Source organism: Chondrus crispus, genomic scaffold, assembly GCF_000350225.1.
Source record: "Chondrus crispus Stackhouse genomic scaffold, scaffold_3, whole genome shotgun sequence".
NCBI lineage: Eukaryota > Rhodophyta > Florideophyceae > Gigartinales > Gigartinaceae > Chondrus > Chondrus crispus.
This window is the reverse complement of record NW_005179158.1, coordinates 108,386-124,683: the sequence shown is the minus strand read 5'-3', so window position 1 is coordinate 124,683 and position 16,298 is coordinate 108,386. Positions and strand designations below refer to the sequence as shown.

General features: G+C 57.9%; 2 protein-coding genes across 2 annotated transcripts; one reads left to right on the top strand and one right to left on the bottom strand.

Annotated features, from left to right (window-relative positions):
* Positions 1-6,849: 6,849 nt before the first annotated feature.
* Positions 6,850-7,755, top strand: CHC_T00005516001 (hypothetical protein). Its single transcript, XM_005716617.1, has one exon. It carries the CDS (start codon positions 6,850-6,852, stop codon positions 7,753-7,755), a length of 906 nt encoding a protein of 301 aa, XP_005716674.1.
* Positions 7,756-13,620: 5,865 nt separating this feature from the next.
* Positions 13,621-15,228, bottom strand: CHC_T00010065001 (PAP2/haloperoxidase-like protein). The gene has a single exon (XM_005716616.1). The coding sequence runs from the start codon at positions 15,226-15,228 to the stop codon at positions 13,621-13,623; it is 1,608 nt and encodes a 535-aa protein (XP_005716673.1).
* Between the last annotated feature and the right edge of the window lie 1,070 nt (positions 15,229-16,298).

Here is a 16,298-nt window from a genome sequence, read left to right as displayed (position 1 = left end):
CTTGACCCTACCCTCTCAGTCTCCATCATGCAATGCATCGCTTCCTCCTCGACACCGCCATCCACCGTACCGCCTCCCCGCCCGTCGCGCACGGGACGATGGAGCGTTTCAAGTCCTCCGTCCGCACCCGTCACCTCCCCCCCCTCCTCCTTCACGCCTCCCTCGAATCCTCCACCCTCGTCCGCACCGTCCCCACCCTCTCCACGCACCGCTCCCTCTGCTCCCTACTCTCGCAACACCTCCCCTACCCCCTGCATACCGCTTCCTCCCTCCTCCCCCCCGCCTGGCTCGCCGCCCTCTCCTCCCTGCACGACGTACTCCATCATGCCCCACGCACCCTCACCCAAGCCTACCAAGACCACCTCGAGGCCATCTCGGCTGTCTCCGACGCCGACCACTTCGCCGCCCCCGCCGCCCTCGTCCTCGCCGCCTGGGTCGCCGAGGCCGACCCGCTCGCCTCCCTGACCGCTGGTGCCCAAGCTGCCAAATCCATCCCGCCCGCAGGCTCCGCGGCTGCTCTGGCCCGCGACGTCGATCTGCAGGGCGACGACCCCACTGCAACAACTAACTCCGACCACACCGATCCCTTCGCCGCCCCCGTTGTCCTTCTCGTCCGTCGCCAAGCCTCCCGCCAGGACGCCGCCGCCCTTCCGGCTGCGCTTTCTGCTGCCTCATCCGTTTACGGCCACGCAAACGTCTTGCTTCTAACGCTTGACGCCGACGAAGCAAGCGACGAATCGCCCGCCTCTGTCGCCGCCGCGATTCGTGCCCGCGTTGATGACTCCTTGTCCCTTTTCCTTGAAAGCCTCACTGCGCGTGCGGAGCGAGTTAGAAAGGCCACTAGGTCTTCCTTCCGCTCGTGGTTTGGGGGGTCCACCGTGTCCTCAGCGACCACCACGCCTCCGCTGCCCTCCATCACCGACTCCTCCAGGATGAACCCCTTGCCCAACCGAGGCAACACCGAGCCAGGCTCTGTGCGAAGACTAAGCATCGGCGCAGGCGGTGTGTCCACACCTCAATTTGCGGGTTCGAGCTTAGAAGCTCTGTCGCGTCGCGTGGCCGATCTCTGTATGCTGTCTGGTCGCTACGCTACAGCTGCGGAATGGTACCGGTTGCTGGCCGCGGATTGCCGCTCACTAGTTGGGGCCGCAAAGGTGCACGAGGCGGCGGCCCTTGAGGGATTCGCTCTCGCTACGGCCATGGTGGACGGCAGCAAGCAGGCTGTCGGGACGGCATTGGAGAAGTGCGTCAAGGTTTATTGCGAAGCGGGTCGAAGGGAGCTTGCGGTTCGTGCCGTGCTTCGGGCCGTCGCGTTTTGCAATGAAGCTGGCTTTCCGGATAGCGCTGCGGGGGTTATTATTCGCGCTCTTGAAGTCATAGCACCGCCAAAATACTCGAACACAGGACCGCCAGCCGTGGCGGGAAGTTTTGTGGAAGGCGCCTTGGGCGTGCTGTACGGGGCGTGTAGCGACGCGTACGTAAGCCTCAAAAAGCCGAGGAGGGCGAGTTTGTATGCGTTTTTGTCCGCGAGGAAGTTTGCGACTCTAAAGTTTTATGCGACAGCGGCACGGGTTGTTAGCAAAATTGATGAGAAAGCGCTGCTGAGAGCGCCGGTACGCGATGAAGTGGAGCTTATCTTGGGCAATGCAGATATTGAAGAGAAACGGTATGCGAGCGCGATCAGGCACTTTGTGGGGGTTATGAGAGATGCTAATGAGCAAGTGGACGTGGAGGTGCAAGGGTCTGCAGTGAGAGGATTCCTGGACGCTGCCACTAGCGAGGCTCGCGGAGCGATGGAGAAGAGGTGGGACTCTGGTGCGATGTTTCCTCCTCTTCGCGCAAAGCAGTCTAAGCTTGTTACCCACGACTCTGGCGATACGGATGATTCGTCATGGAGGGGAATAGAGGATGACGTGCTGGAAGATTTTGAGTATTTTCAATCACTTGCGTCGAACGATTTTCGAGGGTCGACGCCGAAACGAGAAAGAAGAATCGAATCGGTTATTGCAGAGTTGCGGAAGAAAAAGGAAGAAGGAGCCGGTGGAGATCCTGGGGGTTCCCTTGAAATGAAAATCAAGCGTATGCGCGAGTTGTCAAACGCTAAAAAAAAGAAGAGAAGAGCAAATTCTTTACTAGATCGTGGAGCTGTTGTGGGCGAAGCTGTGCGAGTAGATATCGTGCTGAGTAACTCACTGCATTTTCCAGTGTTCTTAGACAGTCTTGCAGCCGTGGTTTCCTTCGATGGAAAAATATGTACAGCAAAACGAAAAGGTGTAGATGCCGATGAAGGGGTTGGCCTAGACATCGAAGGACCTGTGCAGTTTGTTCCAACTGATAATGTTACCCTTGTACCTCGCTCTGTCCAGCGAATTTCTGTTGATGTCATTTCGTCAAAGCCTGGCAAGCTATACTTCCTCGGGGTAACTTGGTTATTTACGATTGGAATGGGAGGAGCATCGGCGAGGAAAAACAAGTTGCCGATGCCTGGGTTTTGCCTGCTTGAGAGGCGAGGTCGTCGTTTGAACTCCAGCAGAAAGCAGAGGGCAAGCGAGACGCCGCTCTACGAAAATGATGAGTCCCTGGTAGCCACGATTGCAACTCCTGAACCGCGCCTTACTGCAACAATATTTAGCAAAGGAAATGGGGTGGTTAATGACCGTCCCGATTCTTTCACGATGCGCGCAGGTGAGACTCGACTCGCAACGCTACTTCTACGGAACGAAGGGAAAATGCCTCTACGTCACGTTGTCTTTCGAATTGGAACCCCGCAGACCTTTTTGGTATCTATAGCTCCCGACAAAATGGCAGAAGATAACAAGCAAATCAGTTTTGCTGTTGGGATGAACGAGCAAACTGAAGTGCCACATGGCTTTGCCGTTGCCGCCCGTGTTTCTGTGAATCTTGAACCAGATGAAAGCATCTCCGTGCCGGTCTTGATCAGGGCAACCATTCCAAACTCGGCTTTTTCGTACCGAGCTAAGGTGAAACGGGGCAGAAAGGGAGGGGAAAACAGGAGAACAGACGATGGGGCAACTGACGCAGACGGCTTGATCTCACGTGAGGCGCGAATGGTAATCGCTTATGGAACGCAGAAGGTACGCGTGAGTCGGATTGAATCACGTTTCACAGTGCAACCAAGCATTATTGTATCGCCACGGTTCTTGCGCGAAGCAGATCCGAGCGTTACGGAGGGCATACATTCTGGTTATCAGGGTGTTCTGCTAGGACTTGAAATTGAGCATGGAGGTCATAAGGTGTCGGAAAACGAAACGTTCGAAGTGACCAACATTTCTATCACTTCGCAGCAAGGCTGGAAGCCACGGCTTTTGCAGAAGCCTGCGATGCTGGAGGATGAAGTGTCGAATGAGATTTGTCAATCGCAAACAAGTTTACGAGTCAATGAAACGGCCACGGTCTTTTTCTTTGTCGTACGCGATTCTACCAGGGCACCGACTGACCCGGCAGTCAGCGATACTGTGCAGGGTTCATGGGAAACGCACTCCGTAGAGCTAGTGCGGGGCGGGATCGGAAAAGAAGCAGGTCGACTACAAGGTCAAGCAAATTCTGAGGTCGCCTCTATCTCGGAGGACCATGAGCTCGAGCAGAAGGCGCGGAGGTACTTTGTGCTCTGCGGCAGTGATGGGGGCAACTTCCCTTCAAGCCGCTCGAAGCAAATGAACGGCAAACTGGCGTACATTTCCGTCGGGTGGAAGAGCTCATCAATCGCACGCGGACAGGTTGATATCCCTCCGATCGACCCTCTGCGATGGATGAGCAAGACGACTCATGGGCTGGCGCCAAGCACCGAACCCCCCACTCTGACAGCTTCAAACGCTGAGCAAAATCCCGAAGACTCCTTGACGGATTCCACAGCGGAAGCCGCAGACTCTCTAGCGGAACCGCAGTCGACGTGGCTCTCCGTACTTGTCGAGCACGCGAAGGACATGGAGCACGACTTTTTCAACGGGGGGCAAGAAGGCCGGTCGGCCTCCACGGTTTCGCCAGTGATCATCCCCGTGGACGTGTTAGTCCGGAACATGTCGCCCTACCTTTTGGATGTGGTCTTCGCGGCGCCGTCGGAGGCGGGCATCGCGGACGGAGACCGCGGGCGGTTCTGGGCAGGCGACGTGGCGATGTCGCTGCGCGCCCTGCCGCCCGGGGGCGCGCGCACGCTGCGCTTGACGGGCGTGGTGACCGGGCCCGGGCGGTACAACATGTCGAAGTTTGCCGTTGTGTTCCAGACGTGCGGTTACCGCAGTGCGCGCGTCAGGTCTCAAGTCAATTTGCCGGCGTCGTACCTGGTGGTGCGCGCAAAGGCGGCAGCGGGACGGCCCGCGGTGACGACGGTGACGGCGGCGGCGGCAGAGGCGGCGGAGGCGGCGGCAGAGGCGGCGGAGGCGGCGGCAGATGAAGGCGAGGTGGTGGAGGAAACGGTGGGCCTGGCGCGTGCTGTCGCGGAGATCGGAATAGGAGCAGGGGCAGATGGAAAGGCGGACGGCGAGCTGGAGGCGAAGGAGGGGGCGGCGGCGGTGGCGAGGCGGAAAGCGGGGGGCAAGGGGCTGGTCCGGTCGGTGTCGCGGTTGCTTCCACGGACGCGGACGGATGAGGCAAGGGGGGGCGATGACGCGGTTTGGAACGCGTCGGACACGGAGAGCGAAGGGAGCGGCGGCTCGTAACGCGTTTTGTTATTTATGGCAGTGGGGCGGATGTATTGTATAGCACGGGAAGAGCGATAGATGAAGATGGCGGATAAAGACGGGGGTGTTGTAAACGGGGCGGGCAAGGCTCTACTCCTTCTTTGTGTGATAGGTTTTCCGGAAGAAGCGCAGAAACAGAAGCAAGTAGGTGGCGTTAATAAGTGCGGACACAGCGAGCCCCCTCCCCCCTCTGCACGGCCCCCGACTCCTGAGCCAGATGTACGGGACCAAGCTCGCAAAGCCCGCGACAAACTGGACGATCTGGCAAGTGGTGATCATCTTCTTCCCCGGAAAGGGGATCTTGAGCAGGGCGGCAGCATAGTAGGCGTACATCACGACGTGGACCAGGGTGTTGAACCACATGCCATACACGCCGATGACGACGCCGTCCTCCAGCCACATCCACACCTCGTACATCACGGACGCGTGGTGCCACACGTGCAGCAGCGTAGGCCGGCGGCCGCGAACGACCAGCAGCGCGGTGTCGGCCAGCTCGTACAACTTGGACAAGAAGAAGACGTACTGCCACCACTGCACGTCGCCCGCGACGTCGCCCGGCGCGCACACCGTGCTCGCCCAGCCGTCGGCGCGCGCCACGCGCGCGATGGCCAGCGAGGCGCCGCCGTGCATGTACAGCGACGAGAGCGAGAGGAAGACGTTGTGCGCCGCGGCGAGCAGCACGAAGGCGCGCGACGCGGCGAAGGCCGGGCGGTGGCGGCGCACGTGGCGGTTCAGAAGCGCGGTCACGAGGAGGTAGGCGGCCGTGATGACGAGCAGGCGCAGCAGGTAGGACAGCGGCGTCGTCGGCCCCGTGCAGGCGGCCAGGTGCTGGAAGAGCGAGCGGAGCGGCGGCGGCGGGGTCGTGCAGCTGTGGTAGCGGAAGGGTTGCGACATCTTGCGGGACGGTGGGAGGTGCGCGCGGCGAGACGCGGAGGGGGAGGGCGGGGGGGGAGAGCGGAGGGGGAGGGCGGAGGGGGAGGGCGGAGGGGGAGGGCGCCGCGATGCAGGCGTTGGCGGTTTGATGGCAATGAGGAGGGCGGGATTGGTGGGAAGAAGGAGCACGTGAGAGGGAGGCGGGTCCTGTGGGAGGCGGTTCATAGGAAATTGATCGGGGCGGTGCCAGCAATGTACAGCTTTTCGAAACGTTTCGCTAAATATTTTGAAGGTTTTCGAAAAAGACAAGACACTTTTATCATTTTACCCTTGCTCTAATACTGTACACGTGTACATAGCTACCGTAGAGCTAGAGATTAGAGCATCTCTACCGCAAAAGGTCTATTTTAGAATCTATTGAGGGGTCTTGGGCCAAGTGTGGAGTTGTGATAGGTAAATCTAATGCACGATTTAACAGATAGAATAAGAATGTTTTCAGAACAGCCTCAACCCTACCGCACGCCCAAAATCTATTCCCTTTCCCTCGCGTCGCACGTTTCCATCATGTTCTGTTCCTCAAAGCACGACTCCAGTGACGAGGACAACTTGTGCTACCTCGCGATAGCAGGCATACTTCCATGCTGTGAGCTCCAGGCTCGAAACACAAGGCGATCCAGGGGCCCAGCCTGGCAAGCGACCAAAATATCATCCGCCAATTTGGCGCGTGATTCTGCACGAGGTGACCAATCATTGCTTGGTTTGTGGCATTCTATTGGATAGAATTGTTCATGAGGCTCATCCGACACTCCATCCTCTCTTAGCCCCCCCCCCCGTCATTGCTGTACACACGACACGTGTCCACCCCGGAACAAATGTGCAGTACGGACGCGACCGACACAAGCCGAACTATCGGTGATTCCATCTCACTGTCGCCGACCAGGTGGGATCCCCCGACGGCTTTAGGCTAGACGTTGACTGCGACTCCCGCCCCCGGGAGAGAGGGCAAACCGATCATCTCCACCCGTAAAGCAGAACCACACCACCCGCGAAATCACTCGCCACTCCACCCTGTCCTACGGGTAGCCGAGTGGATCGAGGCGCACCTCGCTCATTCTCTCGCCGCGCCTCCGTGCTACGAGACGTGCAGTCACTATTATCGCTCTCCGTTCTACGAGAGGATACATAGTGAAACCCACACCACCTCCCCCTAACCGCGCTCCACCGTCACTTCGAAGTAAGGTGAAACGGTACAACGCACAGTTGCATCGGTACCTAAACCATGCCAAACCAAGACTCAGAAAATCGAACACAACAAGCCCCTGATGTTCGGCAACCAGATATTTGGCAGCCGGTTGACGGCCCCCCGTCAGACCATGGCAAAGCAGCAAAGGTCATGCGCAAGATCGCTAATCTCTCCCAGAAAAGCGATGGAATAATCAACGATTTATGTGATGGCATGAAAGACGCAATGGAGGCTGACTCAAAGGAGGAAGGCGTCGACATAGTCAAGTCTGCGTTTGACATAACTGCGTTGTCCCAGACAGAAGTGCTACACTCCAGTCGCCTGTTCTTTATCCTGCGCAACGTTATGCGGATTCTGGGATTTGCAGTCAGAGGAGGAAAGACCATCATACCGCATGTGATGAATCTTTTATTTGAACCCGGCTGCCCAGAACTCGAAGAGGCTCTGGCAATGTATCGAAACTATCGAAACTTGGTAAGCCCTACGGCCCAACCCGCGGAACGCGTATTTCGCGAACAAGACCCGCAGGACACAGGCAGCGAGCCAGGAGTGCTCCAAAATACAACACCGTCAACGCTCCCTGCATCAGAAACGAGGCCCCGCAACATGCCGCCGTTGAATATTGGGCACAAATCTCCTGTACAGAAGTTCTCCCCAAGAGCACAGCCTCGCCCGGAAGGCTTGAATTTCCGAGGAGCCGAAGCTTCCTCATCCCCCCCCTCTGACCCCTCCCACTTCAACAACACGGCCTTCCATCCGAAGTCCATCGGCCCCAGGCCTCCGCAAGCCGAGATACTTCAAAACTTCAGGCGTCTCGAAACAAACAGTATGCCGCCATGCTCGTCAAGGACATGCCCAAGTTTTCAGGCACACCCCACTCTGGAGCAGACCTCGTTACTACCAAGGACATGTTCATGGCCGCGATCTGGGAACATCGTGTAAACCCAACTGAAGCCACAGACATACTGTACCACTGCCTTGAGAAAGATGCACGTCGATATTACTTTGACCACATCTGTGGGAATCACCGGTACATCACCTCGGCCTTCCAGGCATTGTAAGACCGCTTTGACACGACACTCATGCACGCCCAGGCCCGAGCTCTTCTCAATTCAATCGATCTCCGAGAAGTCATGCGGAAGAAATCCTGCGATGAGTCGCATGCACTTCAAATCGTACACGAGCGCATTTGCGAAACATTGCTGAAATGTGGCAGGTCATTGCAAGGAGAAGATCACCGCATATTTGCCCTTCAGCGTGTCGTGGAGACTGAAGAATGGGCAGCGGCGGTTTTGCCCATGACCGGGGACAAGACACTAACCTACTCCGCATTTTTCACAGCTTTGTTTACAGCAGTTAGCGCTTACATTGCGCTAAAGAAACGCCACAACAGAACAGTACTAGACATTGAAAGAGCAGCTCTACCCCAACCCCCCGCACTTACCTTTTACGGATCGCAGTACGCCCGAGACCCCCCGTCACGCCAGGAACGGCGCACCCGTCAACCGCGGCCCTCACCAACGCGCTCTCTCTACCAAAAGCCAAGGCGCTCTGCTGCAGAGCTTGCAGCTCTCAAGGCCCGGACGCGATGCGATTTTTGCAGAGAGAAAGGGCATTGGCGACAAGAATGTCCGAACCGCAAACATTCAATGACAGCTGCCGTGCGCGCACGCATTAAAGATCAAGGCGTCACACCAGCGGCTCTTGCAGAGGTACTGTACGAGATAAGTAAGGAGGACGACACATACCACGAATATGTTGACACCCTCATGGACGAGACGACAACTGAACTTTCCAATCCGATGGCAATCCTCTTGGCCAAAGAGAGTGGTGATGCGAACTACGAGTATGACACCCAAGAGGCAGCTGAAGATGCGGCAGCCATTTTTGAAGACCTGGTCGAGGGCGATTGTTACCCTACGGAACCGGATTTTCACAGGCGAGAGGGCTAGAGGCGGAACCCCTCCCGCAAGAAAACGGCGCTATCCCCGCAAGCGCTATTGGGCCCATACCGTTGAGAAACCCCTACGGATCGTCAACTCAGGACCCTTCCCGCCCTCCCCCACATCCCCCGCCCCACCGCTCATCCACGCCGCACCGCAAGTCACTACGGGACCATAAATCGTCCCCTCCCCCCGGTACTCACCAACCCCTACGACCCTCCCGGGGACATAATCAGCAACTTCTCTCTCGCCTCATGGCAAGGCGAAAGCTGCACAGCAAGCGTCGAGAATTAAGATCTGCCTTAACTTACACCATCAACACTGATCTTCACAAAAATCCAACAAGCTCCAACAGGAAATTGCAGGATAATTTCGTCGGAGCCGTGCTGGATACGGGGGCTCAGAGGTCAGTAATCCGCCTACGCCAAGCCCGCGCGTACTGCAAACAGCACAACATCGAGGTTAACCTATCTTGCTCCCTCACCCGCTTTCGCTTCGCGTCTCTGCTATCCAAGTCTCTTGGGAAAATGCAGATCATTTTACCGACCCCCGGGACTCTGATGCAATTTCAAGTGGACGTTGTTCAGGATGACATACCACTCTTCATAGGGCTGGATATTTTGGACAAGTATGGCCTTCAATTTTTGTCGGTCGAAAACAAACTTCAATGTGTACCGGGGAAGTGGTCATTGCCAATACAACGGAAAGATGGACATGCATATCTGCGCTGGAACACCTCTATTAACACATACTACACCAGATCTCAGTTACAGCGCCTACATCGGCACATGATGCATCCCAGTGTGCAAAAGCTGTACAACTTGCTGCGCCGTGCACACGCCGAGGACCTCTCCCCAGACACACGCTGCACATTGGAGAACATATCCAAGGACTGCCAAGCATGCCATCGAAACGCACCACGCCCCTTGAGCTTTAAAATAAGGGACGCAGACAAGCTTCAATTCAACCACGAGCTACTGCTCGACATCATGTACCTACACGACGGCTCCTCTACGCAGCGCCCGGTCTTGCACATCGTTGACGCCGGCACGCGCTTTAGCGCAGCGGCATTCCTTCCTGCACTAGATGTCGGTACTGTCTGGAACACATTCGTGAAAGCATGGTCTTCTCTGTACGTCGGCTTTCCAGACTCGATGCTCACAGATCAAGGGTCTGTGTTCGTCTCCGCGGAATGGAACGATGCATGCCGCGCCTCTGCTATCACTCTGCGTCACACCGGCACTGCGAGCCACAACTCGCTCGGGGCTGGCGAAAAATACCATGACACACTACGCAGAATATATCATAAAGTGCGACATGACTATGAGTCCTTACCTGTCGACGTTGTCCTGTCCATGGCCACGAAGGCTATGAATGATAGCGTCGAACCGGACGGCCTCGTCCCCTTGCTCCTGGTTTTCGGCGTCCTTCCTCGCCCACTGCGACCGCCCGCAAGGCACTTTCCGAGCAATACGGTTCGTATTCAAGCTATGGCTGCAGCACGTCATGAATACGAAAAACTAGTCTCTCAAGCCCGCGTACAAGTCGGTCTCAAGAAACAGCCACCCCGATGTTCTGATTACTGCCTCAGACCAGGCATGTTCGTGTACGTATATCGCGACCGCCTTAAGTCATTCACGGGTCCACATATGGTCGCTGAAGTTACAGGAAAACACCTCCGCGTTCACGTTGGGGACAGGACAGGCCCAAACCCCTTCAATATTCCCAAGTGAAACCGGCACCAACACCCACACCACCACCCGAATCCATTTCCATAGCCACACACGAATCCCCCGCTACCGTTGCAACCGTCCTCCACACAGAGATAATCCACCCCACAGACCCGCGCTGCATGCGATTCGACGCAACCAAGCGCCAAGAAATCTTGGGCCTGATCGACAAAGGAACGTTCCGAATTATCCTCCGCGAGGACGCCGGACAAAACCCCAATATCATACCATCCCGGTACGTCCTGTCAATCAAGCACAACGATGGGACGGAGAAACTAAAGGCGCGATTCGTCTTGGGCGGACACCCGGACCGCATGCGCAAATCACTTGTGCACAATTCGACAACCCTGCGCCATTCCTCTGTTCGCCTGGTACTAGCCCTCGCCACGATATTGGGCCTAGACATATGGTCATGCGACGTACGACAGGCCTATCTCCAGGCTGGCTGCGAGCTACAGCGAACAAATTTTACACGGCCGGACGTGTTGGAACTGGCCCCCAACGAACTTGTGCAGATCCTGCTACCGTTATATGGCTTAAGCGACGCTGGAGACTACTGGCATGAAACCCTCATGGGTCACCATCTCAGCCACCAGCGCGTGCAGCAATCAACAGGCGACTTTTCCCTGTTCTTCCGCAGAATAGCGGATAGACTTGTCAGTTTATCCGGAACATACGTCGACGACCTTTTGCAAGCGGCAACCCCCGAGGAGCGCCAAGCCATACAAAAGCGCCTTAAGAAAACATTCGACATATCCGTAGACGAATCCCAAAACATCATCTTCACAGGGATCGAGTGCGACCTGAGCAATCGTCATCTACGACGACTCTCGCAAAAGAAAGACATCCACCGCTTACAACTTCTCCCTACTTCCGCCTCATGGGATGATTTGCGCACCCTCAGAGCCAAGCTTCTTTGGGTCACACACACGCGGCCCGATATCTGCTGTGCTGCCTTATTTCTATCTCAAACTACGCAAACATCGTTCTGCCACGATACCATTAAGCTGGCAAACAGGGTTGTTCGACATTTACGAAACACATCCAGTATCCAACTGAGATTTTCCAAGTTGAACACGGCCACTCTCCGCCTCCTTGTTTATGTAGATGCAAGTCTGGCCAACTCTAAGGGACACAAGTCACAGCTGGGATTCATAATTCTATTGGCGGACGACAGCAATCAGGTCTCATTCCTGCATTTCTCATCCGCTAAGAGCAAGCGCGTCACGCGTTCTAGCACCGCCGCCGAAACGCTCGCATTCGTCGAGGGCTTTGACCATGCCTACCTACTTCAGCACGATCTTCAACGCATGCTCGGTCAATGCGTGCCTATCCTCATGCTCACTGATTCGGCACAGCTGTTCTCGACCCTCACTCGAGCCAAGAGCACAACAGAACGGCGTTTGATGATCGACATGGCAGCCCTCCGAGAAGCCTATAATGAACGAGCGATCGCAAACATTGCTTTAATCAACTCTGGTGACAACCCCGTCGACGGCCTAACTAAGATCGAGGCCAACCCAGCCCTTCTGGACCTCTTGCGTACAACAAAATCTCCCACCCGATCGTCCAGTACGTTATTGAACGGAAATAACAATCTTCAGTCTCATCTTCCGCCGACAAACTTGATGCGGATGTCGGTCGTGCAGAGCAGGATGTGTTCATGAGGCTCATCCGACACTCCATCCTTTCTTAGCCCCCCCCGTCATTGCTGTAACCACGACACGTGTCCACCCCGGAACAAATGTGCAGTACGGACGCGACCGACACAAGCCGAACTATCGGTGATTCCATCTCACTGTCGCCGACCAGGTGGGATCCCCCGACGGCTTTAGGCTAGACGTAGACTGCGACTCCCGCCCCCGGGAGAGAGGGCAAACCGATCATCTCCAACCGTAAAGCAGAACCACACCACCCGCGAAATCACTTGCCACTCCACCCTGTCCTACGGGTAGCCGAGTGGATCGAGGCGCACCTCGCTCATTCTCTCGCCGCGCCTCCGTGCTACGAGACGTGCAGTCACTATTATCGCTCTCCGTTCTACGAGAGGATACATAGTGAAACCCACACCACCTCCCCCTAACCGCGCTTCACCGTCAAGAATAGATCACGATCGTGTGGTATAACCCCCCCTGGGGCTTTAAATTAGATTAGATCAAGAACTAGATCAGCTACTGTAGAGCGTCGAGCTCTACAGTACAACCGCGCGTGTCCACGTGTACACCACGGGGACAAGGGACACGCGCATACACGTGCTCACGTGTACCGCGCGCGGACGAAGCGCGCACGCACCACGGGTACTACGTGGACTGTCAGCCTCGACATAGCTGACAGTATTACAGTGCAGGCCGACCTGCACTACAGTAGCCCACTACAGTACCTCGGTACTGTAGTGTTATGATAGATTGTTTTGTATATTAAATACGGAGCGGACCGGCGGCGGCGTAGGGGGACAAGCACGGGCTTGTCCTCAACCGACCGCCAAGGTCAGTCCACCCAGCTTATTCTAAACGTCGCCTTCGCTCTTCGCGCGCGTTTAGTCGGAGCCGAGCCGGAGTGGACGCGCAGCACGCGAGCGAGCACGGAACCGCCTCCGCCCGTCAGCACTGGTACGTCACCCAGTGCTGCTCCGGGGCGTCGAGGCGTCGATCCGCTCGTGCGTGCGCGCGTCCCTGCTCGCTCTCGCTCTACCACCGCTACCCGGGCCCGAGCCCGGTTCCGTAGCTGGTTGGCCCGCTTCACCCCTTCTCCGATCCGGGGTCTACAGGTCGAACTGCGCATACACCTCCAGTCGTTTGGGGGTGTTTATGCTACAGATCGGAGTCTATTGGAGGGTCGAATAGACTCCGATCGGAATCTATTCTATGAAAATTTGTACAGTATTGAATAGATTAGATTTTTGCGGTAGAGGGACGTTCGAGGTTTTCGAATGAAAAAATCCCGATAGATTTCATTTTAGACTACCGGTAGAGATGCTCTTAGAGAGAGCTTCAATAGAGAGAGCTTTATTTATTAGAGGGAGCTTCATTAGAGAAAGCTTCATTAGAGAAAGCTACATTAGAGCAAGCATCATTATTAGAGAGCATCAACGTTATCAATGGGATCGGATGGTACATCGCAACAACTTCACGTCCCTACTCCTCCTCCCAAAACTTCTCCGTGTCCTCGGGAAACCAGGTCATCCACTTGCCCATGAGCCTCCCGTCCCGAAGCCCCTCTGCAAACTTCTGCGAGCTCTCCCCAATCCCCTTGCAGACGTCCACACCAGCCTGGATGGACGGCTCAAAGTGCACGCCCGCATACAGCCTGCTCACGCCACACAGCTCGCTCCACTCGCTCAAGTTCTTGAACTCAATCCGCGTATCCTTCTCCGGAACCTGTCCGGGGTAGAACTTGCTCGACCCCTTGGGCACCGTGATCCCGAACGGCAGGTCCTCGCGCGGAGCGTTCAGCTTTGCGTGCTCGACCAGCGCGCTGCACGTGCACGAGCTGCCCGACGAAAACTCTTGATGCGGCATCGTCCGGATGTACGGCTGCCAGTCCCCGGCACGGATCCGCACCGCCTTCTTCCCGGGCCCTCCCCACACCTTCACCTTGCGCTCTCCGAACAGGAACTCCATCGTCTGTCCCGTCGGCCGCACCGCGTCCACGCGTCGCTTCTCCTTCCATGCCGTCACCATCGAGTCCAGCGTCGCCACCGCCCCGCCAAGCCCGTACACCATATCGTCGTCCAGATTCCAGTGGTTGGCCGGGCCCAGAATCCCGAACCGCAGCGCCGTCGCGATGCCGGGCAAGCCGGCGGGGTTGTCCTCCGTGCGGAACGCCTTGCCCTTGTTGTCAAAGTACTCGGCCAGCACGCGCTGCTCCGTCGTCAGCGCCGCGAACGTGGCGAGCACCTTGCGCGCGTGCCGCCGAAGCGCGGCCACGTCCGACTTGAGCGCTGTCTTCACCGTGGCGCCGCCGCGCTTGAACGGGGCGGGCGCACGGCGCGCGCGCACCTCGCTGCGCGTCAGCCCGAACGCTATCGTCCGACCCGCGAACGGCACCACGTTCTTCTGCCGGAAGAAGAAGCCGCGCCCGTTCGACTCCAGCAGCGGCTGCCAGCGGAACGGGTGCGAGATCTTCCACGGGCTGTTCTTCGGCGTGTAGCCGGTGTAGTCGGCGAACGGCTGGCGGTACTGCGCGGGTGTGCCGGCGATGTCGCCCTCGGCGTTCCAACCGTCGATGGCCATCAGGCGCGCCGTGTCGCGGCCGGCGCGGTTGCCGATGCCCACCGGCGTATTCATGTCTGTGGAGCGGTCGTTCGGGTTGAGCCCCTCGCGCTCGAGCAGAGCGCTGAAGACGGGGATGCCGGAGTTGCCGCCGAAGCTGACGGGTGAGGCCTCGTAGAGGCGGAAGAGGGCGTACAAGACGGCGACGTTCTTGTTGTCACGCGTGTGCTCCGAGGCCGGGCGACGGAAGCGAGTGCGGTTGAAGATGTCGGCCGCTGTGGGATGGTAGTTGCACCACGCGTTCCACGCGGCGATGTTAAGGTAGGTGGTGCCGCGGAACTGGATCGGGGTCTCGAGCCCGTCGACGACGATGCGGTCGAAGATCTCTGGGAAGACCAGACTGGCGAGCACGCCGCTCTCGCGGTCGATGGCGTTCGGGGTCTTGCGGCCGGGCGGGGCATCCACAGCGAGCGCGGCGCCCAGTATGAGCAGTGCACTGCATGTTAGCGCGGTGAAGAGGGCGGCCCTCATGCTGGCAGTTGGTCCGGTACGAGTTGCAGTGGCGGAGGCGTGTCGGGTTGGTAGAACGGGTGAGGGTGAGGAGGTGGTTGGGGAGGGAAGCGTCGTTACAGGGCGGGCATGCGCTGTTTAAATAGGCGTCGCGCGGCGGGCGTCCGAGCTTGAAGGAACGCGCAAGCTAGCGCACCAAGCGGCTCAAGGCGACGCACCTCGCGGGGGAGGGTCTCCCCCAAGCGCGGCAGGGCGGCTTCTTGCTGCCGCATGCGTGGGCTCTCGCTCCCGCAGGAGAGGGGTGGGCGGTTCTCCGCGGGCGATCCGGAACCGCGCCGCGTGCTGCCGCCACCGCCGCCTCCCCTCCCTTCCCCCGCGCGGCGCTGACCTGTACGCGCCTGTGAATTTTCCCCGCGGCGCTTTTTGCCACGCTCGTCTGGCGCAAAATCACGCCGCGCCGCGCCCGCGCCGGCGTCCGCGGGGGGGGAGAAGGGAACGGAACCCTCCTCCGGCGGGGACGGGCGCGGGGAGACCGGCTCTGGGCTCTGGGCTCTGGGCTCCGCGCTGTCACGCGCCGTGCGACGCGTGCGGTGACGTCAGACGGAGACGTCTCGCGCCCTGTACGTAACTTTACGCCTGCCCATGGAACGTACAGTACTGTTGCGGTTATTCCAACCGCGTGGCACTCGCGACCGGTTCAATGAGGGCATCCACCCAAAGTCTTTACTTCCTGACTGTACGCTGCCTCCCCCAGCCTTCTATCTTCCGGAGGTCGCCCTTAAGTACTCTCTACTCCCTGCGAGAAGCTCTCTATCCCTGTCTCCCTTACTTCCCCGTCCATCGTCCCTGACTCTCCATCGCCGCCTCACATCATCCCCTTTCCTTTCGCCACGCTCCGGTGGCGTCGACTACACCCCCTCTTCCCCCGCTCCTGTCGGACTCTTGCGTTTCGGTTCCCTACCCAGGTGGTGCGTATCCACATTTCGGTTCGCAGTCCAGTTTTACACGTGTCCACGTGCCGTTCCGCAACACTCGTCCCTTTTCCTTCGCTTCTGCCAGAGAAACAACCCAGCAAGCGGGGACGGGGATGA